Source organism: Pipra filicauda, unplaced genomic scaffold, assembly GCF_003945595.2.
Source record: "Pipra filicauda isolate LSUMZ 115617 unplaced genomic scaffold, ASM394559v2 scaffold27_size4233163_pilon, whole genome shotgun sequence".
Taxonomy (NCBI): Eukaryota; Metazoa; Chordata; class Aves; order Passeriformes; family Pipridae; genus Pipra; species Pipra filicauda.
Window position 1 is genome coordinate 1,634,450 of NW_024104398.1, and position 17,026 is coordinate 1,651,475.

The 17,026-nt window shown below is 37.1% G+C and overlaps 1 protein-coding gene across 10 annotated transcripts in view; it reads left to right on the top strand.

Annotated features, from left to right (window-relative positions):
• UNC79 (unc-79 homolog, NALCN channel complex subunit) overlaps positions 1 to 17,026 on the top strand; it is a 107,649-nt gene that overhangs the window by 64,779 nt on the left and 25,844 nt on the right. For 8 of the 10 annotated variants that reach the window (XM_027729419.2, XM_027729409.2, XM_027729413.2 and 5 more), the window contains 10 exons: positions 1,158 to 1,274; positions 3,264 to 3,347; positions 5,734 to 5,836; positions 7,577 to 7,717; positions 11,450 to 11,488; positions 12,452 to 12,564; positions 12,649 to 12,734; positions 13,267 to 13,440; positions 14,747 to 14,815; positions 15,431 to 15,541. In XM_027729419.2, coding sequence (XP_027585220.2) covers positions 1,158 to 1,274; positions 3,264 to 3,347; positions 5,734 to 5,836; positions 7,577 to 7,717; positions 11,450 to 11,488; positions 12,452 to 12,564; positions 12,649 to 12,734; positions 13,267 to 13,440; positions 14,747 to 14,815; positions 15,431 to 15,541 — 1,037 coding nt within the window. The remainder of the gene's footprint in view (positions 1 to 1,157; positions 1,275 to 3,263; positions 3,348 to 5,733; positions 5,837 to 7,576; positions 7,718 to 11,449; positions 11,489 to 12,451; positions 12,565 to 12,648; positions 12,735 to 13,266; positions 13,441 to 14,746; positions 14,816 to 15,430; positions 15,542 to 17,026) is intronic. The other 2 variants (XM_027729420.2, XM_027729408.2) reach the window with 1 other exon arrangement.

The window sequence follows — 17,026 nt, forward strand, 5'->3', positions numbered from 1 at the left end:
GCCCTACTGAGGAAAGAAGTTAAACATATACTTAAGGCAACATTTTAAAAGCTTTCCTGGATATTTGTGTCAGCAGTTTCACAGTCCTTGTTCAAGCATGGTCTTAAAACTCTGTCTTAGTACTGCGAACAATGATTTTATTTTCAGTGGTGGAAATATATTGTTCGGACTCAACTGTCCAAGTGAATTTATTAAACTCATTCAATTTTAATTTTTTTATGAATGAAGGAAAAAGTAAGAAACTCAGGAATTGTGTATAATCTGTTTCTTCTTCAGTTTGAGCATAGAAAATACATAGAATCATTTAGGTTGGAAATTACCTTTAGCATGGTAATTTAGCCAAGTCCACCCTTCAGTCATGTTCCTAAGCACCAAATCAACATAAACAAAAAGTGTAAAATTTTAAATCCACTTTATGTTTTGATTTTGAGCATTATCCAGTGAGAAATATCTCATAAAGCAATCCTTTTAAAGAAGTAAATAGTTGGATGAGGAAACATTGAATGCTTGTTGCTAGATAGCTTTGTGTAGGAAATATGGCAGTTGAGTTACAAAAGGGTCTCATCTTCAAAGGTGTGCTGGCTTCACACTCCAGCAGAATGTGCAGGTGTTAAGCCTGAGTGGTGGGTATGTAGGAGTCATGTTCAGGTTGTGCCACCCACAAAGGGTGCTGGTGGTACCCTCGGAGGGTGCTGGTGGAGGGTGCTAGTGTCAGTGAATTTGTTTTCTTGCAGTGAGCACAGACGTAGAGCAGCAATCCTTACTTTGCCAGGAGGAGACTGAGTTTCCTTCCTTGGTACATTGTGTATGAGTGAGATTCAAGAACACATTTATTGACTCAGAATGGGAATTTTGGGGTAGTATCTGACACTTCACAGATACCCAGTGTTTTGATGAACTTTCATGATATTTGGAGATAAAAAGGCACTGACAGTTGACACAGTGAATCCAAACCACTTCTGACTGATGGCATTGAAGCCAGAATTGTAGCCTGTGTAGCTGTGTGAAAGGTGTGTATTGACTTGAGAAAGATCCTTAGAGCAAGCAGTCATCATCCTTTCAGTATTTATATAATGCTGGCTTGTAAGATCAGGAAATAAGAGTAGTTTTAAGTGTTGTCTGAGCTCCTGAAATCGTTTTGCATTTCTGACTTGCAGCTCAGTTCAGACAAATGAAAAGAGGCTCTTTGGGAGCTCTGACAATGAACCAGCTAATGAAGAGGCAGCTGGAACACCAGTCTAGTGCTCCTCACAATATCAGCACTTGGGATACTGGTGAGCTGCATTTATTGTTCTTTATTTTTGTTTTCTAAATCAATTACTGTGTAACAATCCACTTAAAAAAAGAGGAATATTTCTGTTCTACCATCGCAGATAAGTAATCAAGATCAAGTCTAAAGTGAATCTTTGTAGTGAGTACAAGATTCTCACCTGGTATGAGTTGGAATAGTTACGTATTTGGGAGGTAGATCCTCTGGTACAGTGGTGTGCCTACAGTTTTGCATATTACCTGGATTATTCCCTGACCTCATTGAAAGAAATGGAAGTATCACTGTTGATTTCATTAAGTATAGGATTTCATCCCTGGTGCATGGAATTATTTATTTGCATGTGTTTTTACAATGGTGTTGGTACATCACAGAGTTGTGCCTTATACCAGCCAGTTTTGTTTCTCTTTAGAGAAGTTTCTGCCAGCTCATGCTGAACACATGAAGTTTCTGTTCACTCACTGTTTTTTCTCCCTTTAAGATGAATGAAAGCAATGAAAACTGAATTAAACACAAGATTTACTCATTACTTGTTTTATTTGTTTTTATCGTCTGTAAAACATTTTCAGTTATGACCAAATTCATAGCAGATGTCACTAAACAATGGATTCATTCTGGTTTATCATAAATGCTAGATATTTCAATGCCCATCTTGATGTTAGTGGCATTACACAATCGTGCTACTTAGGAATTTATCAGCAGATCCAGATGCATCCAGAGACAGGAATGCCTAAAATGTTATGTGGTACTTCTGCTGACTGAATTATCTCACCAGCAGCTCTGGATAACTGAGTTGAAATTTGTCACCAATTTAGATTTCAGCATGAAGTTCCATCAAACTAAATTTTGTAGCTGAAGAGTGGCTAAAGATGTGGTACGTAGTTCAGGATTATCCTTTCTATTCCAGTTTGCTGGACAGCATGCTCAGCATGAGATCCTTAAATCATAAAGGTCAGAATTTGTCAAAGATAACAGTGGTGGTTTTGTCCTATCAGCAGGTAAGTTTATTTATTGAGGAGACTTAACTGGATCAGCTGATCTCTCAGACAGGGTTTTAAAGATTGAAAAGTTACTGCTTTTTTTCTGCAAGAAGTAGTTAGCCTATATTCGAGAGAAATGAGTCAATACTCAACACTGCTTAGGAACTCTGTCTTGTTAATCTTGTTGCAAGTTTAGTAGCTTTCTTCATCTATGACTTTTCCCTCCAACATTAATTTCAGCTAAAGGCCTTCAAGCATGGAGAGGCAAAAGAAAATGTTCTTTTCTGGAAAGCTTTTCATCTCTCAGTCTCTTGTTCAACCACTACCTTAAAAGTAAAATTATTATTTGAACAGTGGGGGTTTTTTTCAGGGTTAAATGCTCAGTGTGACTATTTGTAATTTCAATGTCACACCACAGTTTTAAGAAATGAAAATATGAGTTGGTATATTTATGTACCAACTAGGAGGTGGTCTCATCCTACATAAGTATATGACTTGTGTTTCGTCCATGCATGCTTTAGTAATTTATTTATTTATTACGTGGATATGTAATGTGTGTCTCTTTCATTGCTTATTTCAAACCACTCTTTTCTCAGGCTTGCTCTCTGTAGAATAAAATCATTCTGTGCCTGGCTTCTTTCAGTACAAACTATATCTGATTTCTAGTCTCTTGGTATTTCTAAACACTGTCTCTTTCTCTTTTTGTGGTTCATATATTTTGTATCTTGTTGAACCTTTATGGCTAGAACTTCCTTCCCTTTTTAAATGACATTTTTCTAAAATGCTTTCTTTGTTATTTGGTTACCTGTGTCCTTTTTCCTTTATGGACTTCTTTTGTCTTTCTCTCCCCTTCCTCTCTATGCTTAAAAAATTAACTCTTTTGTTTGTTTTTTTTTTCAGTAGCAGTTGTATTTGTCTTTTTCTTGTTTTAACCGTTCAAGACTTGTGGTGCTGGTGACTGGTGACAGATGCCAGAATCATAGTTCCGGAGACTGAAATTCTTTCTTTATTCACAGAGCAGATACAGCATGGAAAGAGGCTGTGCAATGTTCCTGTTTGCCTAAACCCTGACTTGGAGGGACCACCATTAAGAATCAGAGGTTAGTTCAGTGTCCATTTGACCTGTCTCTCTGCTAAGACTGCCAGGAAGGTTTTATAGCTAGTACAAAATGGTACTGAATTTTATGTTCCAATCAACTGTTTTAAAGCCCTCAACTGTCCTGTAGATTGTAGGTTATTGGGAAATTATTACACAAAACATTTAATTTAAGACAGGAACAACTGATAAGGAAGTACTGGCTTTCCTCTGTTATTTGTTTTGGCTGTCAACCCGGAAATAAAAGACTCTGTGTGCAGAGTTGAATGTCATTTCTTTATGAACTTTCCTCCCTCTCAGCTGAAGTACATCCAGACTTTCTTACAGCCCTGCAAGTGAGGCAGTGACCTACCTTCTTTGCCTAAATCATGTGGTTTTTTTCCTACTCTTCAGTAAACAAGAGAGGACATTTTCATTTTGAGTGGTTAAGTCTTATTCGAGCATGGTAACTCGCGGTACGACTGCTTTTAGCATTTGTGTGCTGCAGTGGTGACTTAAATCTAGAGAACGTAACAATGAAACTTCCAAAGTCACAGCAGAGGGATCTTTATGCATTTGTGAGGGAAAGGAAAAACTTGTCTAGAAAAACCTGAAGATCTATTCCTGTTCCTTGCATTCTGGATGTTGTCCTACATTACTGGAGTATTCTGGACTTCCTGAAGTGTCTGCTCATATCCAATAAAATCTTAGGGGACAGTTATGAAGTCCTAAACTCTCTATGTAGACGAAATGTTTCCTTCCATGCTTAGTGAGATGTTTGTTGAAAACCTTTCCTATTCTTGTGAAACAAACCCTCATCACTCCAGATATATGGACTTCAGAAATGGCGTGAGCTTCTTAGATTATTTTGCCTGAGAGCTGATGTTAAATATGCTTTTCCTGCCATAACAGGATTATCTCATAGTAAATTCCATCTGAACCTTACACAGAGAAGCTTCCTTCTGTTTTCATACTTAAATATTATCAGAACAGGCTAATGTTAACATTAAATCTGAATCTACAGATTGAAGCAACCAGAAAGTCAATAATGAATTATTTAATCTGTGGTTGAATTGGCATCAAAAGGGCTTTGATACTCTTTTAAAAATTGGTTCACAAAATGAGCTTTTCATAAATTGGTCTTTAGAGTGAGACACTCTTGAGGGACAGCTTATATAAATAATGATGAGGTTTATCAGCTGAGCTCCCTGGCTTTGTTATTGCAGCTGAGCTGTATAGGAACAGGAGGTAATGCTGTTTCTTTTATGGCAGCTACATGTGACAACAAAGAGATATTTTTCTTTAAGAACAGAATATCTTGTTTTGTCTTAGTGACTTGGAGAATGAAACTGCTAACAATATTTAAATGTTCATCATGAGATATTGCAGATGAATGATGTAGCTCATACATCACAGTAACTTTGATCCGAGTTTCTGATGGCTCATAAATGAGTGTGATTATTCTTGAGTGTTTCTGAGCAATCAGACTAGCTGGAGAGTTGTCTTTTCTGTATGTTATTTAGTTTTGTTTGGGTTTGGGTTTGGATTTTTTTTTTCAATTGCTGTTGTCTCCTTAATGAAAACAAAGGGACCAAGGGAGGAAAACTCTCCTTACTGGAGAGAAGTTAGACAGTCAGACTATCCATATTGCTGTAATTCTGGAAAGCAGTGCTCTCAGAAGCCAAGACTTTGGATCTTTCATTATACGTAACTTTTCCTATTAAAACAATCATCTGTCAGACATTAGGTGCATATAACGTGCCAAAGGCAAAGGTAACCCCGTATGTTGGCATGATCACAATGGCTGTGCCCCCAGCGAACAGCTCAGCTTTGAAGAATAAAGATATTTGTGAAGACTTTCAATAGAAAGCATTTCTAATGATCAGCCCTCCAATGTTTTCAATATTTTTCAACTCCTCATGAATTATTTCTTCTGTCTGTTCTTTCCTGGTTTCTCTCCTGTGGCTCTGTTAGGGATGGTATGAATAGATTGATGACCTGATTTTGAGACATAAGAACTTATTTTCTTCTTCATGTCACTGAGAACTGTGGAAAGTTAATTGTCCACAAGTATGGGGGAAGAATACAATCTTCTGATATCCACTCTCATAGCAACTGTAGAACCATCCTCTCTCCCTACTAGATACAATTGTACCCACTTTCCTGGACTTCTTGTTATTTGTCATCTTTTTTTCACCAAGGATTTATTTATTTATTTTTAATTGATAGTTCCAGGTAATTGGAATAATCTGGCAGAAGCAAGGAATGTGCTGTATGTCTTTTGTGGACACACTTTATTTCTTATTTCTAGGCATAGTAAAACCATTATGATTATTCTTTAGAAGTTTGCTCTTTGGATTTCTGTTTAGTGATTTTCTTTCTTTTTTTTTTTTCCCCCTAATTGCCATAAGGTGCTACAAAATCTAGCTTGCTGTCAGCACCCAGTATAGTCAGTATGTTTGTACCTGCACCAGAAGAATTTGCTGATGACCAGCCCATTATGATGACTGACAAGTAAGTTTTTTTTCTGTTCCTTTCAAAGAACTAGTTGAACTTTAAATATGTCAAGTAAAGTATAGATATACTTTATGGAAACATTCTGTTATTTATCTCTATGCCAAGTTTTTTACTTAATTTTTTTTACCCCAAGGTAAACACTTCCTAAACACTGCCAGCAAGATGTGGTTTTAATTCGGTAGGACCTGGATGATTTTGCCCAGGTGAAATGATGACTCAGGCTATTGCGTGTGCACAGATGGCAAGGGAAGCACTTTCCATCCTATTTTAAATCAAGGGTTCTTTGTGATCCATCAGAAACCACTTTTGTCTTAGGGAAAAAAAAGAAGTTCTATATAAAAATTCCTTTGGGAATTTTACGCAATCAGTATTGCGTAATCATGTGTAATCAATGTAGCATTTTTAAAGCTGATACTCACTGATCCTCAAAGCTTTTTCAAACCCTAATTGGTTGATTCAAATGCCTCTAAAGGAAATGTTAAACAGAAGTGTATTCATTTAATGGAGAGGTAAAGCAGTCATCAGGGAGCCATGCAATAATTGGGAAGAGAAACTACAAGTTCTTTCCTGCTCAGTCCAAACATGCAAGGATAATCACTGGAGAAAGACAGGACCATTGTGCAGGCTGTGACTGGAAATGGACCTTATTGTGTGACTAAGTGAAGCATCCCAAAAGTTAGTCTGGTCTGTGGCACTTCCCTTGGCCATTTCAGCAAAGCTTAAGCACCACCTATTAACATACAGACCAGCTCAGCTTGACTTTCATGGCTTTGTTGGCATATTTTCTTTCCGTTCAGTAACAAAGGCAAGAAAATTGCCTGTTCAGTTCCATTAAGTTAAAATCTCACAATCTCCTGGAGTCATTAGCAACTGATTGATCAAATTAAGCAAGCCTTCCTACTGGGCTGAGATGAGCCAGTTTCCCACATTGGTTTGCCTTTTTCCTAGGTTGTGAAAGCCTGTCTCATCTCTCCTAAATCTGACATCCCCTTTATAATTAGAAATTACGGAGCCCTTTCAGAACTTCATCACTTGTCTTTGAGCATTTCAGGTAGGATAAGTGACTCAGAAGCAAATCTGCCCTGGGAAAGTAGACTTGTCTGAAATCTAAGGTTCTGTGCCCGTGAAAGGTCCTTTCATTTATTTCTTAATAGCTGTAACTGCTGTGGGAACCAATCATATTGTTTCCTAATTGTGTAATTTGTTATTCATAATTCATGACTAGCAGGAAGGGCAATGTGAAATTGTTCCATCTCTTTAAGATCATCTATGACTGTCATTGTTTGTGTCTATGCTGCTAAACAGAAGAGTGCCAGGGACTTGAGCCCTCGCCTGAGTCCAAGTCACACGAATTGGCTTGTGCTCACATTGCTGAGGGCTAGTCTTCACTGCTGCAGGTTTCTCTTGGATAGTGCAAACTGTAGCAGACCAATACAGTGAGGGAGTTGGAATACAATTACCAATGAAGGACTCAAAACAAGGCCAGCCCCGTGGCCCTCTTTCATTCTTCACGGAAGAAACAGCCAGTGCAGCTAGTGAGAAGCTTCATTAATGTTTAAAAGCTATAGACTGTTATTAATTATAGAATGATCACAATTTCATTATCTTTCTAAATAAATTTGGAGTAGAATGTACTAAGTAATAGTATTTTAAGAGACATAATTATATACAGATGTATGTATAGTAATACTTCGTTTTAAATTTGTTAACATCAGTTTTAAAAACTGTTCTTTGCAGGTGCCATGACTGTGGAGCTATTCTTGAAGAATATGATGAAGAAACACTAGGCCTAGCCATAGTTGTGCTCTCAACCTTCATTCACCTTAGTCCAGACTTGGCTGCTCCTCTGCTATTGGACATCATGCAGTCTGTAGGAAGGTAAATTCAGGACTTTCCTCTCTCCAATAAGATTGAAAGAATTTTGTGCCTGGAATTGGGTTTACATAACCTTCACTGTAAAAAAGTATATCTTTTAGAACTCTTAAGTAAATAACATCTGTTTCTGTCTGTGTCTTCATTACTCATAAATTTATAAATTTCTTATGTAACTTCTTCCACTATTAGTTCAATTTTGGGCAGCTCCTTTGATGTTTTCCCTTTTTACTATGCAAAGGGAGATTCCAGCTCAGGAATCTCTCCAGTTTGTCCCACTGTAAGCAGTGATGTAAAGAACAAATTCAGATTTTTTGCAGTACACTTATTTATTTACTACCCTGTTTATTACCTGAACAGTATTTGATGCAGCAGTTGGCATGCTTCTTGATTGTTTTATGTGAAGAAAAATTTACTGTTAGTTTTTATTCCTCCTGCTAGTTGCTCCTTGAACTGTTTTTTTGTGCTTTGCTAGTTGCTCCTTGAACTACCTTCCTGTGGTTTTTATATCCTATTTGCTTTCATTTGAGACATGACTTCATCTTTTTGAAAGAAACCTTCTTTTTGTAATAATCTCCCTCACCTTACTTTCTTCTGCTCTTCTGAAGACTTCCTTAACAAGTACGGTACCTTTGCCCTGTGCTTCTGCTGTAATATTCTTAAGCAGCTTCTGTGCTTCTTATAAAAAATGAATTCTCTTGGCTCCCCCTTTTTCCTGCTTTGACAGAATTTTTCACTTCTATGTGATTCCTGCTTTAGAAGTTACGCAGAAGTGTGATCAGGTTTTCTGAACTTTGCTCCTGGAGGACTCCTAGGTAGGATCATTCATTAGCGTACCTGAAACTCTTCAGGCTTTTCACCTGTATTTTTTATGCTAATTAGGACTAGGTAACAAGTTGCATCTCCTTATGAGGGCTTCCAAACCAGCTGCTGCCCGAGGTTGTCTCTGATAAGGTCTTAAACACATTACCTGTGGTTGCTACCTTGGCCACTTCCAGGGCTTTTTGCCTCAGAGGTGGGATGGGTGTGTTGGGGGTGTTATAGAATAAATTTCTGAGCAGCACTAGACATGTAGAAATGATGCTCTCCTCCTCCATGTTCTTTTTAGTGACTGAAGTTCAATTTACTTGACTGTGGCTTCTGCAGGGACACAGCTCTTCACGACCCTGCTTCTCTATTACCTCCCAATTCCATTTAAACACAGAAGCTATTCAAGTCCTCTATTTCCATTAATTGCAAGGCTGCACTTCCCTGCCATCACTGCTAATTAACTCCAGTGGAGGCAAAGTTTCTAATCTAGACAGATGCTGCTCATTCTGTATGACTCTTGTAAATACAGCAGTACTACAGCCACAGAGAGTAAATAATTTGGAAGATGAATTAGTCTTGTTGCTACTGGCTGTAGTTTTGGACAAATTCTAAGTCCAATAAGAGGCTCCCCACAAAAGAATTATTTTGAATATATGCTAAATAAGTAACATATACAGGCAGAGAGGCATTCAGGTGCCTCATGTATATAACCTAAGTCTGTCTTTCATCTAGCAGTGCCATATCATTACCTCCAAATACCCATCTAGCAGCAGAAGTGAGAATGAATTAGACTTTTTGCATTTTTATTCTTACAAAAAGAACTACTGCTTTCATGCACAGCAGAGGAAACAAGGAGTTAGGTAATCCAAGGTCTTTCAGAATACCTAAACAACACACAGAGAGATTTTCAAAAGTTATTTGGGTACACACGAATACAAAGGGGCATCTATTGTGATTTTCAGAAGACAAGAAATTTTTGGGTTCAAATGACTGAGGATTAGAGATTGACATGTTCCTAAGATTCTGACATGCATTTTAGTTTATGCTCTGGTTCCTGAATTAAGATTTTTGATTTGGTGATTCTTATTTTATTGGTTTCCAAACAGTAAAGCTGGATTTGAAAGTTACATTTATACTCCTGACGTAGTGAAGAGCTTTGAAAAGCTTAACTTCTGTTCCTAACATGTACAGATTTAAACACATGCATTTACTACCTACTGTCCATTTACTGTTCTGCTCTGTGGTCTGCAAAGTGGAGGTAATGATGGGAGTTCATGGCCTTTGTGCAACTAAGATATTTAGAGTAATGATAAATACATACAAACTGTACGTTTCACAAAGTTTCAGATGTTCCCAAGTGTTCAGTGTAGTTTATGTCTCATGAAGTTTTTCCAAAGTTAGAAACCAAATACTTTGTTTATCATAAAACCCATGCTTGCATTATCAAATTCAAAAGGAGAAGAAAACATTGGACTTCGACTTCTTTTAGAAGAAAGATTTTAAGTTCTTGTTTTTCTATGCTTCAGCAGATTTTTGAAAACAAGTATCATGTCCATTGGACATGTGATTAGTCTCATTGCATTCTGCAGAAATCCTCCTGTGCTTTAATGTAAGCCCATGCTACAGTTATTCCAGAATAAAGGTCTGTAGTGCTTGAAGGTGGCTTCAGACCTTTTCACCCAGAAAAAACTTTGCACAGCAGAATTAATATGTTGTATTTTAGTGTGGATTCCTCTTAGCAATAGTGGAGTCAGGAACTCTAATGAGTTTTTCTGATTTATGCTACCACAACTGAAGAGAATTTAATCTTCAATCCCCTGCACCATCCAGTTTGAGATTATTGCACTGTTGACAGTATACTGTGTCCCCAGCTTACCAGGCATAATTAATGAAAATCACCATCCATTTTGGTTTATGGTGTTGCATTCAGATGAGCTGCCTTAGGGTCCTTTTTGGATTTTCTGTGGTGTTTAGAGAGGAAACTATCTTCAGAACAGAGGCTGAGCAACAACCTAAAAGGATCATAAATCAAAAATAAACATTGAAGGCCAGGTCATCAGCAGATATAAAATAATGTAGTTCTCTGAAATTTCCACTTAGATATATTGTCTTATACCATCTGAAATACTAGTGTACAGCAGATTAAAGTAAAAATTGCATAGTATTTTGTATGTAAGAGATGTTTCCTGTGTACATGTTTATAGTTGCTTTTTAGTGGCTTTTATTATTAAAGGTGTGTTGCTTTGACATTGTAAGCCCTGATTCTGTTCATTTACATGTCCTGCATATTGAAGTGAATGATTTTACTTTAAGATTGTGTTCAGTGTTTTCACCACTGAATGCCCATATTTAGCTTTAAAGTCTATATTTAGGTACTAAAATAAATGACCTGATTTTGGGAACACAGTCTTTCTCATCTGACTTTGTCAGAGCTCGTAGGTAATTTAGTATTTCTGAAAATAGGACAGTTATTTAGGTGCCAAAATCTGGAACTAGGAGCCTTACTTCAGACTGCCAAGCAGAGAATTTTTTGCTTAGTCTGTGTTGCTGAGTTAATCAGAAACAATTCAGTCAGTAGGCACCTTCTGGCAAACTTTCTTTCCCTCTAAAAAAAATCAGTTATTATCCATGATGTACTGTAAGGCAATAACTTCACTATCTTTGTGTTAGTAGAGGGAGTCAAGTAGATTTGTCTTTAGAGCTGTTAAGTATTAGTGAAACTGCAAGACTGAATAGAGTTTATATGTCATGCAAACATTATTTTTCTGAATTTAAATGCTCTGCAGAAGATCTTTCTCGTGACATTTTAAATGTTCTCTAAAGTTGTTGTTCATTATTTATTTAAAATAATACTTTATTGGCTTACTTAAAAGCGAAACACAAAAAAGCACTTATGAGCTTCAGTTACTTTTTTTATTTTTATTCCAGGTTGGCATCAAGCACCAGTTTTTCTAATCAAGCAGAAAGGTATGGTAGCAAATGATACCTTGATAAAAATGAAACAATGAATCTAAAGCATCATATTCCCTGACCCTGAAATCAACTAAATTTAACTTTTAAAAATGTTATGTAAGGTTTGTGAGTAAGAGGAAAAAACTGCTCGTTCCCGCTTGTTTCAAATACCATGTGTGTTCTGAAGATGAACAGGAACCCTTATTCATATGTATTAAACTTGAAAAAACTCAGATTCAAATGTAATTTAAAGAGACTGCCTGGTTTTCGCAATTTCAATGCAGCTTTTTCTAACTTGTCCAGTGTTCAGTATTTGTCTCAATGAACTATCTCTAAACATTCAGTCAAATGAATTGTCCTTGGCCGTGGATAATCCCTGGTAGTGTTGTCTTATGATGTAAAGCAGATGCTGAATAGGGTAAATTCATTTTGAGAAGCTGTAAAGCATGTTAAGATATGCAGTTTATGAGTAAATAGGTAATACTTAGCTTTTTAAATTAAATCATTCATTTATGAGTGATTGGGAAGTATTTAAGCTCTTGAAGAAAACTGCAAGAGGCAAATAAATATTATTGTGCTTGTTTCCTTATTGTTCTTATGTATGTTGGTAAAGCAGAGAGCCTTACCCTGTGTCACTGAAATACACAAGGTGAGAGCAGGATTATATTTTGGACTCAGATAACTCACAAATAAAACTGGAAAATCAGGAAAAATACAAATACAAATATTTATTGAGACAAATACTTTAGGTGTGTATACATAACTTATTCAGCTCTTCATAGTTGATCTGAAGTTATAAAATCAATATGCTAAATTTCTGTGGGGATCAGGACAGTTCTGCTATTGACTATCTCACTCAAAACTGAACAGTTCCACAATTAGAAAGAGTAGCATCATTATTTTCTCCCTGTAGTTAGCTTTGAGAAGTGTTTTATCTGCAATGCAATTTTTTCTTCTTTTTTCTTGCCTTCATTTCAGCATGATGATCCCTGGAAATGCTGCAGGTGTGGCCAAGCAGTTCCTCCGTTGTGTGTTCCATCAGCTGGCTCCCAATGGCATCTTCCCTCAGCTCTTCCAGAGCATTATTAAAGGTAATGTGCGATACCTGAGTGCATTTCTGACCTTTGGTTTCCTCTGTATGAGCAGCCAGTGCAAAAATGTCCTTCGAATTTCAGATGGCAGCTTTTTAAGGACCTTGGCCACGTCTCTTATGGACTTCAGTGAGCTGAGTTCCATTGCTGCTCTGAGCCAGCTCTTAGAGGTATGTTGACAATTGACTGTATTAATGGTGCTAGTTTTATTAGCGTTATCAAGCACAGTGGATTATTTCTCCTCATTCGAGTTCAAACTTGCATCATCAAAAACAGAGTAAATTTTTGTTTTGTCCTCCCTGGAAGCAAGCTGTCCTCACCATTTTCTTTCTGGGTTTTGCTGTCACTAGTAGTTTGTTTTTTTGTTTTTTTGTTTTGTTTTGTTTTGTTTTTTTAACCTCACACCAGCTCCTGGAGCTATTCTATTCATTGGTAGTGTGGCCCATTCCTTCTTAAGAGTTAGGATCCTGCTTATAACATTTTGGCTCAAAATCTTTTGGTCAGTAGTTTAGGAACTGAACTGGACTAACACATAAATGTCACATATATAGTTCAAATTCTCTCCACAACATTATCATTAACATCACAGAAAAGCTAAGTGGTATTTGATCTGAACAAATTAGCCTCAGGACTTCTAAATTCTGTTTAAGGGACCATTTCTGCATGTGTACGTTTGTTCACAGTTCTCATTTTCTTTCCCAGGGTTTAAACAACAAAAAGAATTTGCCAGCAGGGGGGGCAATGCTACGCTGTTTGGATAACATTGCCACCTTTATGGAAGCCTTGCCGATGGATTCACCCAGCAACCTCTGGACCACGATTAGTAATCAGTTTCAGACCTTTCTTACTAAACTCCCATGTGTTTTGCCACTTAAGGTATGATATATGGACATCTGAAACAAGATATACTGCCATTGTTCAGGATGTACTGAAACAGTGGGAGAACTGTGGATGACAAATCAGAGTGTGTTGTGAATATTTTCTAATGATTCGACGAATGTTTCCAGAGGACTGGATTTATTGCACCTCTGAGCCATCCCTTTAATTATGTTTTCCGTGGGTAACAATAATGACTGACCAGAATACTCTTTGCTTCTTTCTTGGCTTTTTGCCTATGTGTTTTTCATGCCCTATCTTTGTCAGATTGTATTTGAGAGAGTCAACATTTAGGCAATAAAAATCCATGTGGTTTTAACTGTTAAAACTAAATAAAACTCTCAAGAAGAGCAGCACCACTTTATTAATTTGCTGAAAGTACACTCAGACAGGCAGAGAGAACTGAGACTACTGGGAATTGGGCCTAGCCTGTTTGGCTGATCAGGTTGTAGTTCTGGCTGTAATCAGAATATAGTTGCAGAAACTGAATCTAGAAGCTTTAGACTCTGCTTTCTGAGAGCTCAGAGGACATACAACAGGATCTGAACTCCTAGGAGTATATTTCCAGATGTCTTTTCAGTAAAGACAGTAAAAATTTTTCTGAGTCTTTCCGGTAAACATGGAATTCTGATGCCCTTACTCTGACTTTATTTCCTATGGTATAAATGAGGCCAGTGGTAATTTCTTCTGTGCAAAGTAGTGTTGCTCAGTATGAGCTGAGGGATCCAAGATCTGATTTTGTGATTGATAACATTGTCTTTTGAATTTGGGGTCATTGCCCAAGTACATGAATGATATTAAATTCCATGGCAGTATTATGCAATAGTCAGATCTTGAAACCTCTTTAGGTTTTGGAAGATTGAGACATTATCCTGCAGCACTTATTAAGCCAAACAGGCAATAACCGTTCCCTCTGTATACTAGCCACCCCAATCTGCTGCATCTTATGTAACTGAAATAAATAGAAAGAAATTAATTGGATCTTAGTGGTTCCAACTGCATATGTGCCATTCACAGAACCTTTAAGGTGGAGTGTTTACTCTGATTTTCATGGAGTGAAGCTAACTTTCCTAAACTAGCCCTTTAGTGGAGCGATCTCATCTCAAGGCCTATGCTGTGGTATGTTACCACTGAAGGGATATGATTGTATTCAGGAATAAGCCACTTTAGAGAAAGTAATTAAGAAATCATTTTTCAGACTCTACCTATAACTTACTCATAACTGCTACCACTGTAAGCAAGATGTGCACAGAAAGGTACTAACTCTGTTTTTTTCTTTTTCTTTTCTGTCTTCAAATATGTTCAGTGTTCTTTAGACTCTAGTTTAAGAATCATGATTTGCTTGTTGAAGATACCCACCACTAGTGCCACCAGGGTAAGTTCCAAGAAGACAAAATTCTATTGCCTCAGATTTAGCCAACCTGTGCTACTGTATCGTATGGTGTTGTGCTACTGTATTGTGTTCTTATCCCCTGGATAGGAAAGTAATATATAAACATAAAATGGTGCAGTCCAATACTCTTTGGAGAATAATAAGATGTTTGGAATCTAGGTTACAGTAAAGCATGGATAGAATTACCTTCTTGCGTGGGTGTGAATGTATATCTTCTTAAAGATTTGATGTTCTCTTTTTTTTTCACCTCCTCTTTTTTTTCTTGAAAAAACCCCACATGAGTAATGAACTTCCTTAGGTATTTTTCAGTACAATTCCACTGAGGTCAGTGAGGTTTTCCTGCATAAACGCTACAGAATCTCGTATATCTCATAAGCACTGTGTCAGAGGTGAAACTGTTCTCTAATTTTTCGCTTCTAATTTCTCACAGAAGCAGGAAGGCAGATGACACAGCTGTTGGACGAAAGCAATGTAAATCCCAGGCAGATAGACTCTGAGCTAAAAATAGTACTGTTCCATTCAGGCATTTCTGAGTTGGAATGCTTTTTGCTGTGTTGGGCAACCAGTTATTGATTTCTCTAAATCATGTCATTGCAGAGTCTTCTGGACCCTTTTTCAAAATTGCTAAGTTTTGTAATTCAGAATGCTGTCTTCACTCTGGCCTACCTGGTGGAACTGTGTGGTTTGTGCTACCGAGCCTTCACTAAGGTAACAATGATGCTGTATCTTCCTTTGGGGACGAGGGAAAATAGGACCAAGTCCTACTTCCCACAAGTAATTTGGAAGTAAAGATGAAATCATTGTCAAGTTTCAGACATGTCAACAGTTTTAATGTAGTTTGGCTAATCAAGCAGTCATCATGATTCAGTGCCTTTTAATAATACTGAGTTTTACATTCATAGTGAAGATGCAGATGAAGGGAACCTGCTGATAGCATTTTTCAGAAAAGTATTTTGGTGTGATTTCATGACTTGGACTTTTTTTTCTCTTGTTGAGAAGATACCTGGTATTCATGCATCGCTTAAAATGTCTGTACAGTCATATCTTTCCTAGTGCACAGGTTTAGCCACACACTTTGTGAGTAGAAATGTAAATATTCCTGGTAGTGCCTTTTGAGAGCACAGCTGTGGGGGCAGGCAGCAGATAATTAAGTGAAATGGAAGACTCCAAGATAGAAGTTTTCCAGCTTAGGTAATGTTTCATTCTGTATTAGTATTTCCCTTTGGCATGCACGGCTGTAAGCTGTGTAGAAAAGAGAACAGTATGTGTGCACCTTAAAAAGGTTTTAAGGTTCCTGGATGAAAGCTATGGTCTACAAATACGATCAGTTATTACTAAGTTTCATTTTTGTAGCTACCAGTAAGAAATTGAACAACAAAATCCACAAAAAGCAATCAAACCTTTTACTAAGGTCATATATGCTCCATTATGTAGATGGTCAAGGTCCTGAGCAAAAATGCTGCTTCAACCACTAAGTGCACAATTTTCCATCCTCGATGTGTTTGTCAGAACAGTAATTAATCCTCAGGAAACATTTTATCATAAGTAGCTACATGATTTTCTATATTGGTAATGTATAGCTGGAACGTGTGTTGTTTGAGTCTTGATAAGACTTAAAATGTCGCTGGACAAATAGTGAAGAAATGATAAAAGGAATGACACTCTCACAGAAAAACTGCACCACAAGAAAATAAGAAACACTTTTACCAGATGTAATGGTTTGAAGCTAACAGTATGTTTGATGACAGCAAGCAAATACTACCTTTTTGTCTCATTTGAAACAGTAGAGTTTATGAGACAGAAAAATCCTGAATACAGACGAGATCGTCTAGCTTTTGGAAGTAATTTGAGTTAGATTTATAGTTATGGCTTTGGGAAAGACGAAGTGAAAAAAATTAATGACCGCTGTTAAAAAAAAAAAGAAATCAGTTGTGATGTGTTTCTCTACAGTGAAAATTACTGTAGGTAAATAAGAGTGTTGTTTGTGATAGAGGACCAAATAGAAGTGAATTCCAGAATAATTTGTGAGCATTGAAACTATTCAAATTTAATTACTTGTTTTGCAACTTTGAGTATGCTGACTGGAACAAAACAGCAACTTCCAGCTAAGCTGTGGAGGGTTCTTGTCTTTTCAAAGAGCAAACCACTCCGACATGCACTTTGTAGAGGTCAGTGCTGTACAACCACTCCAAA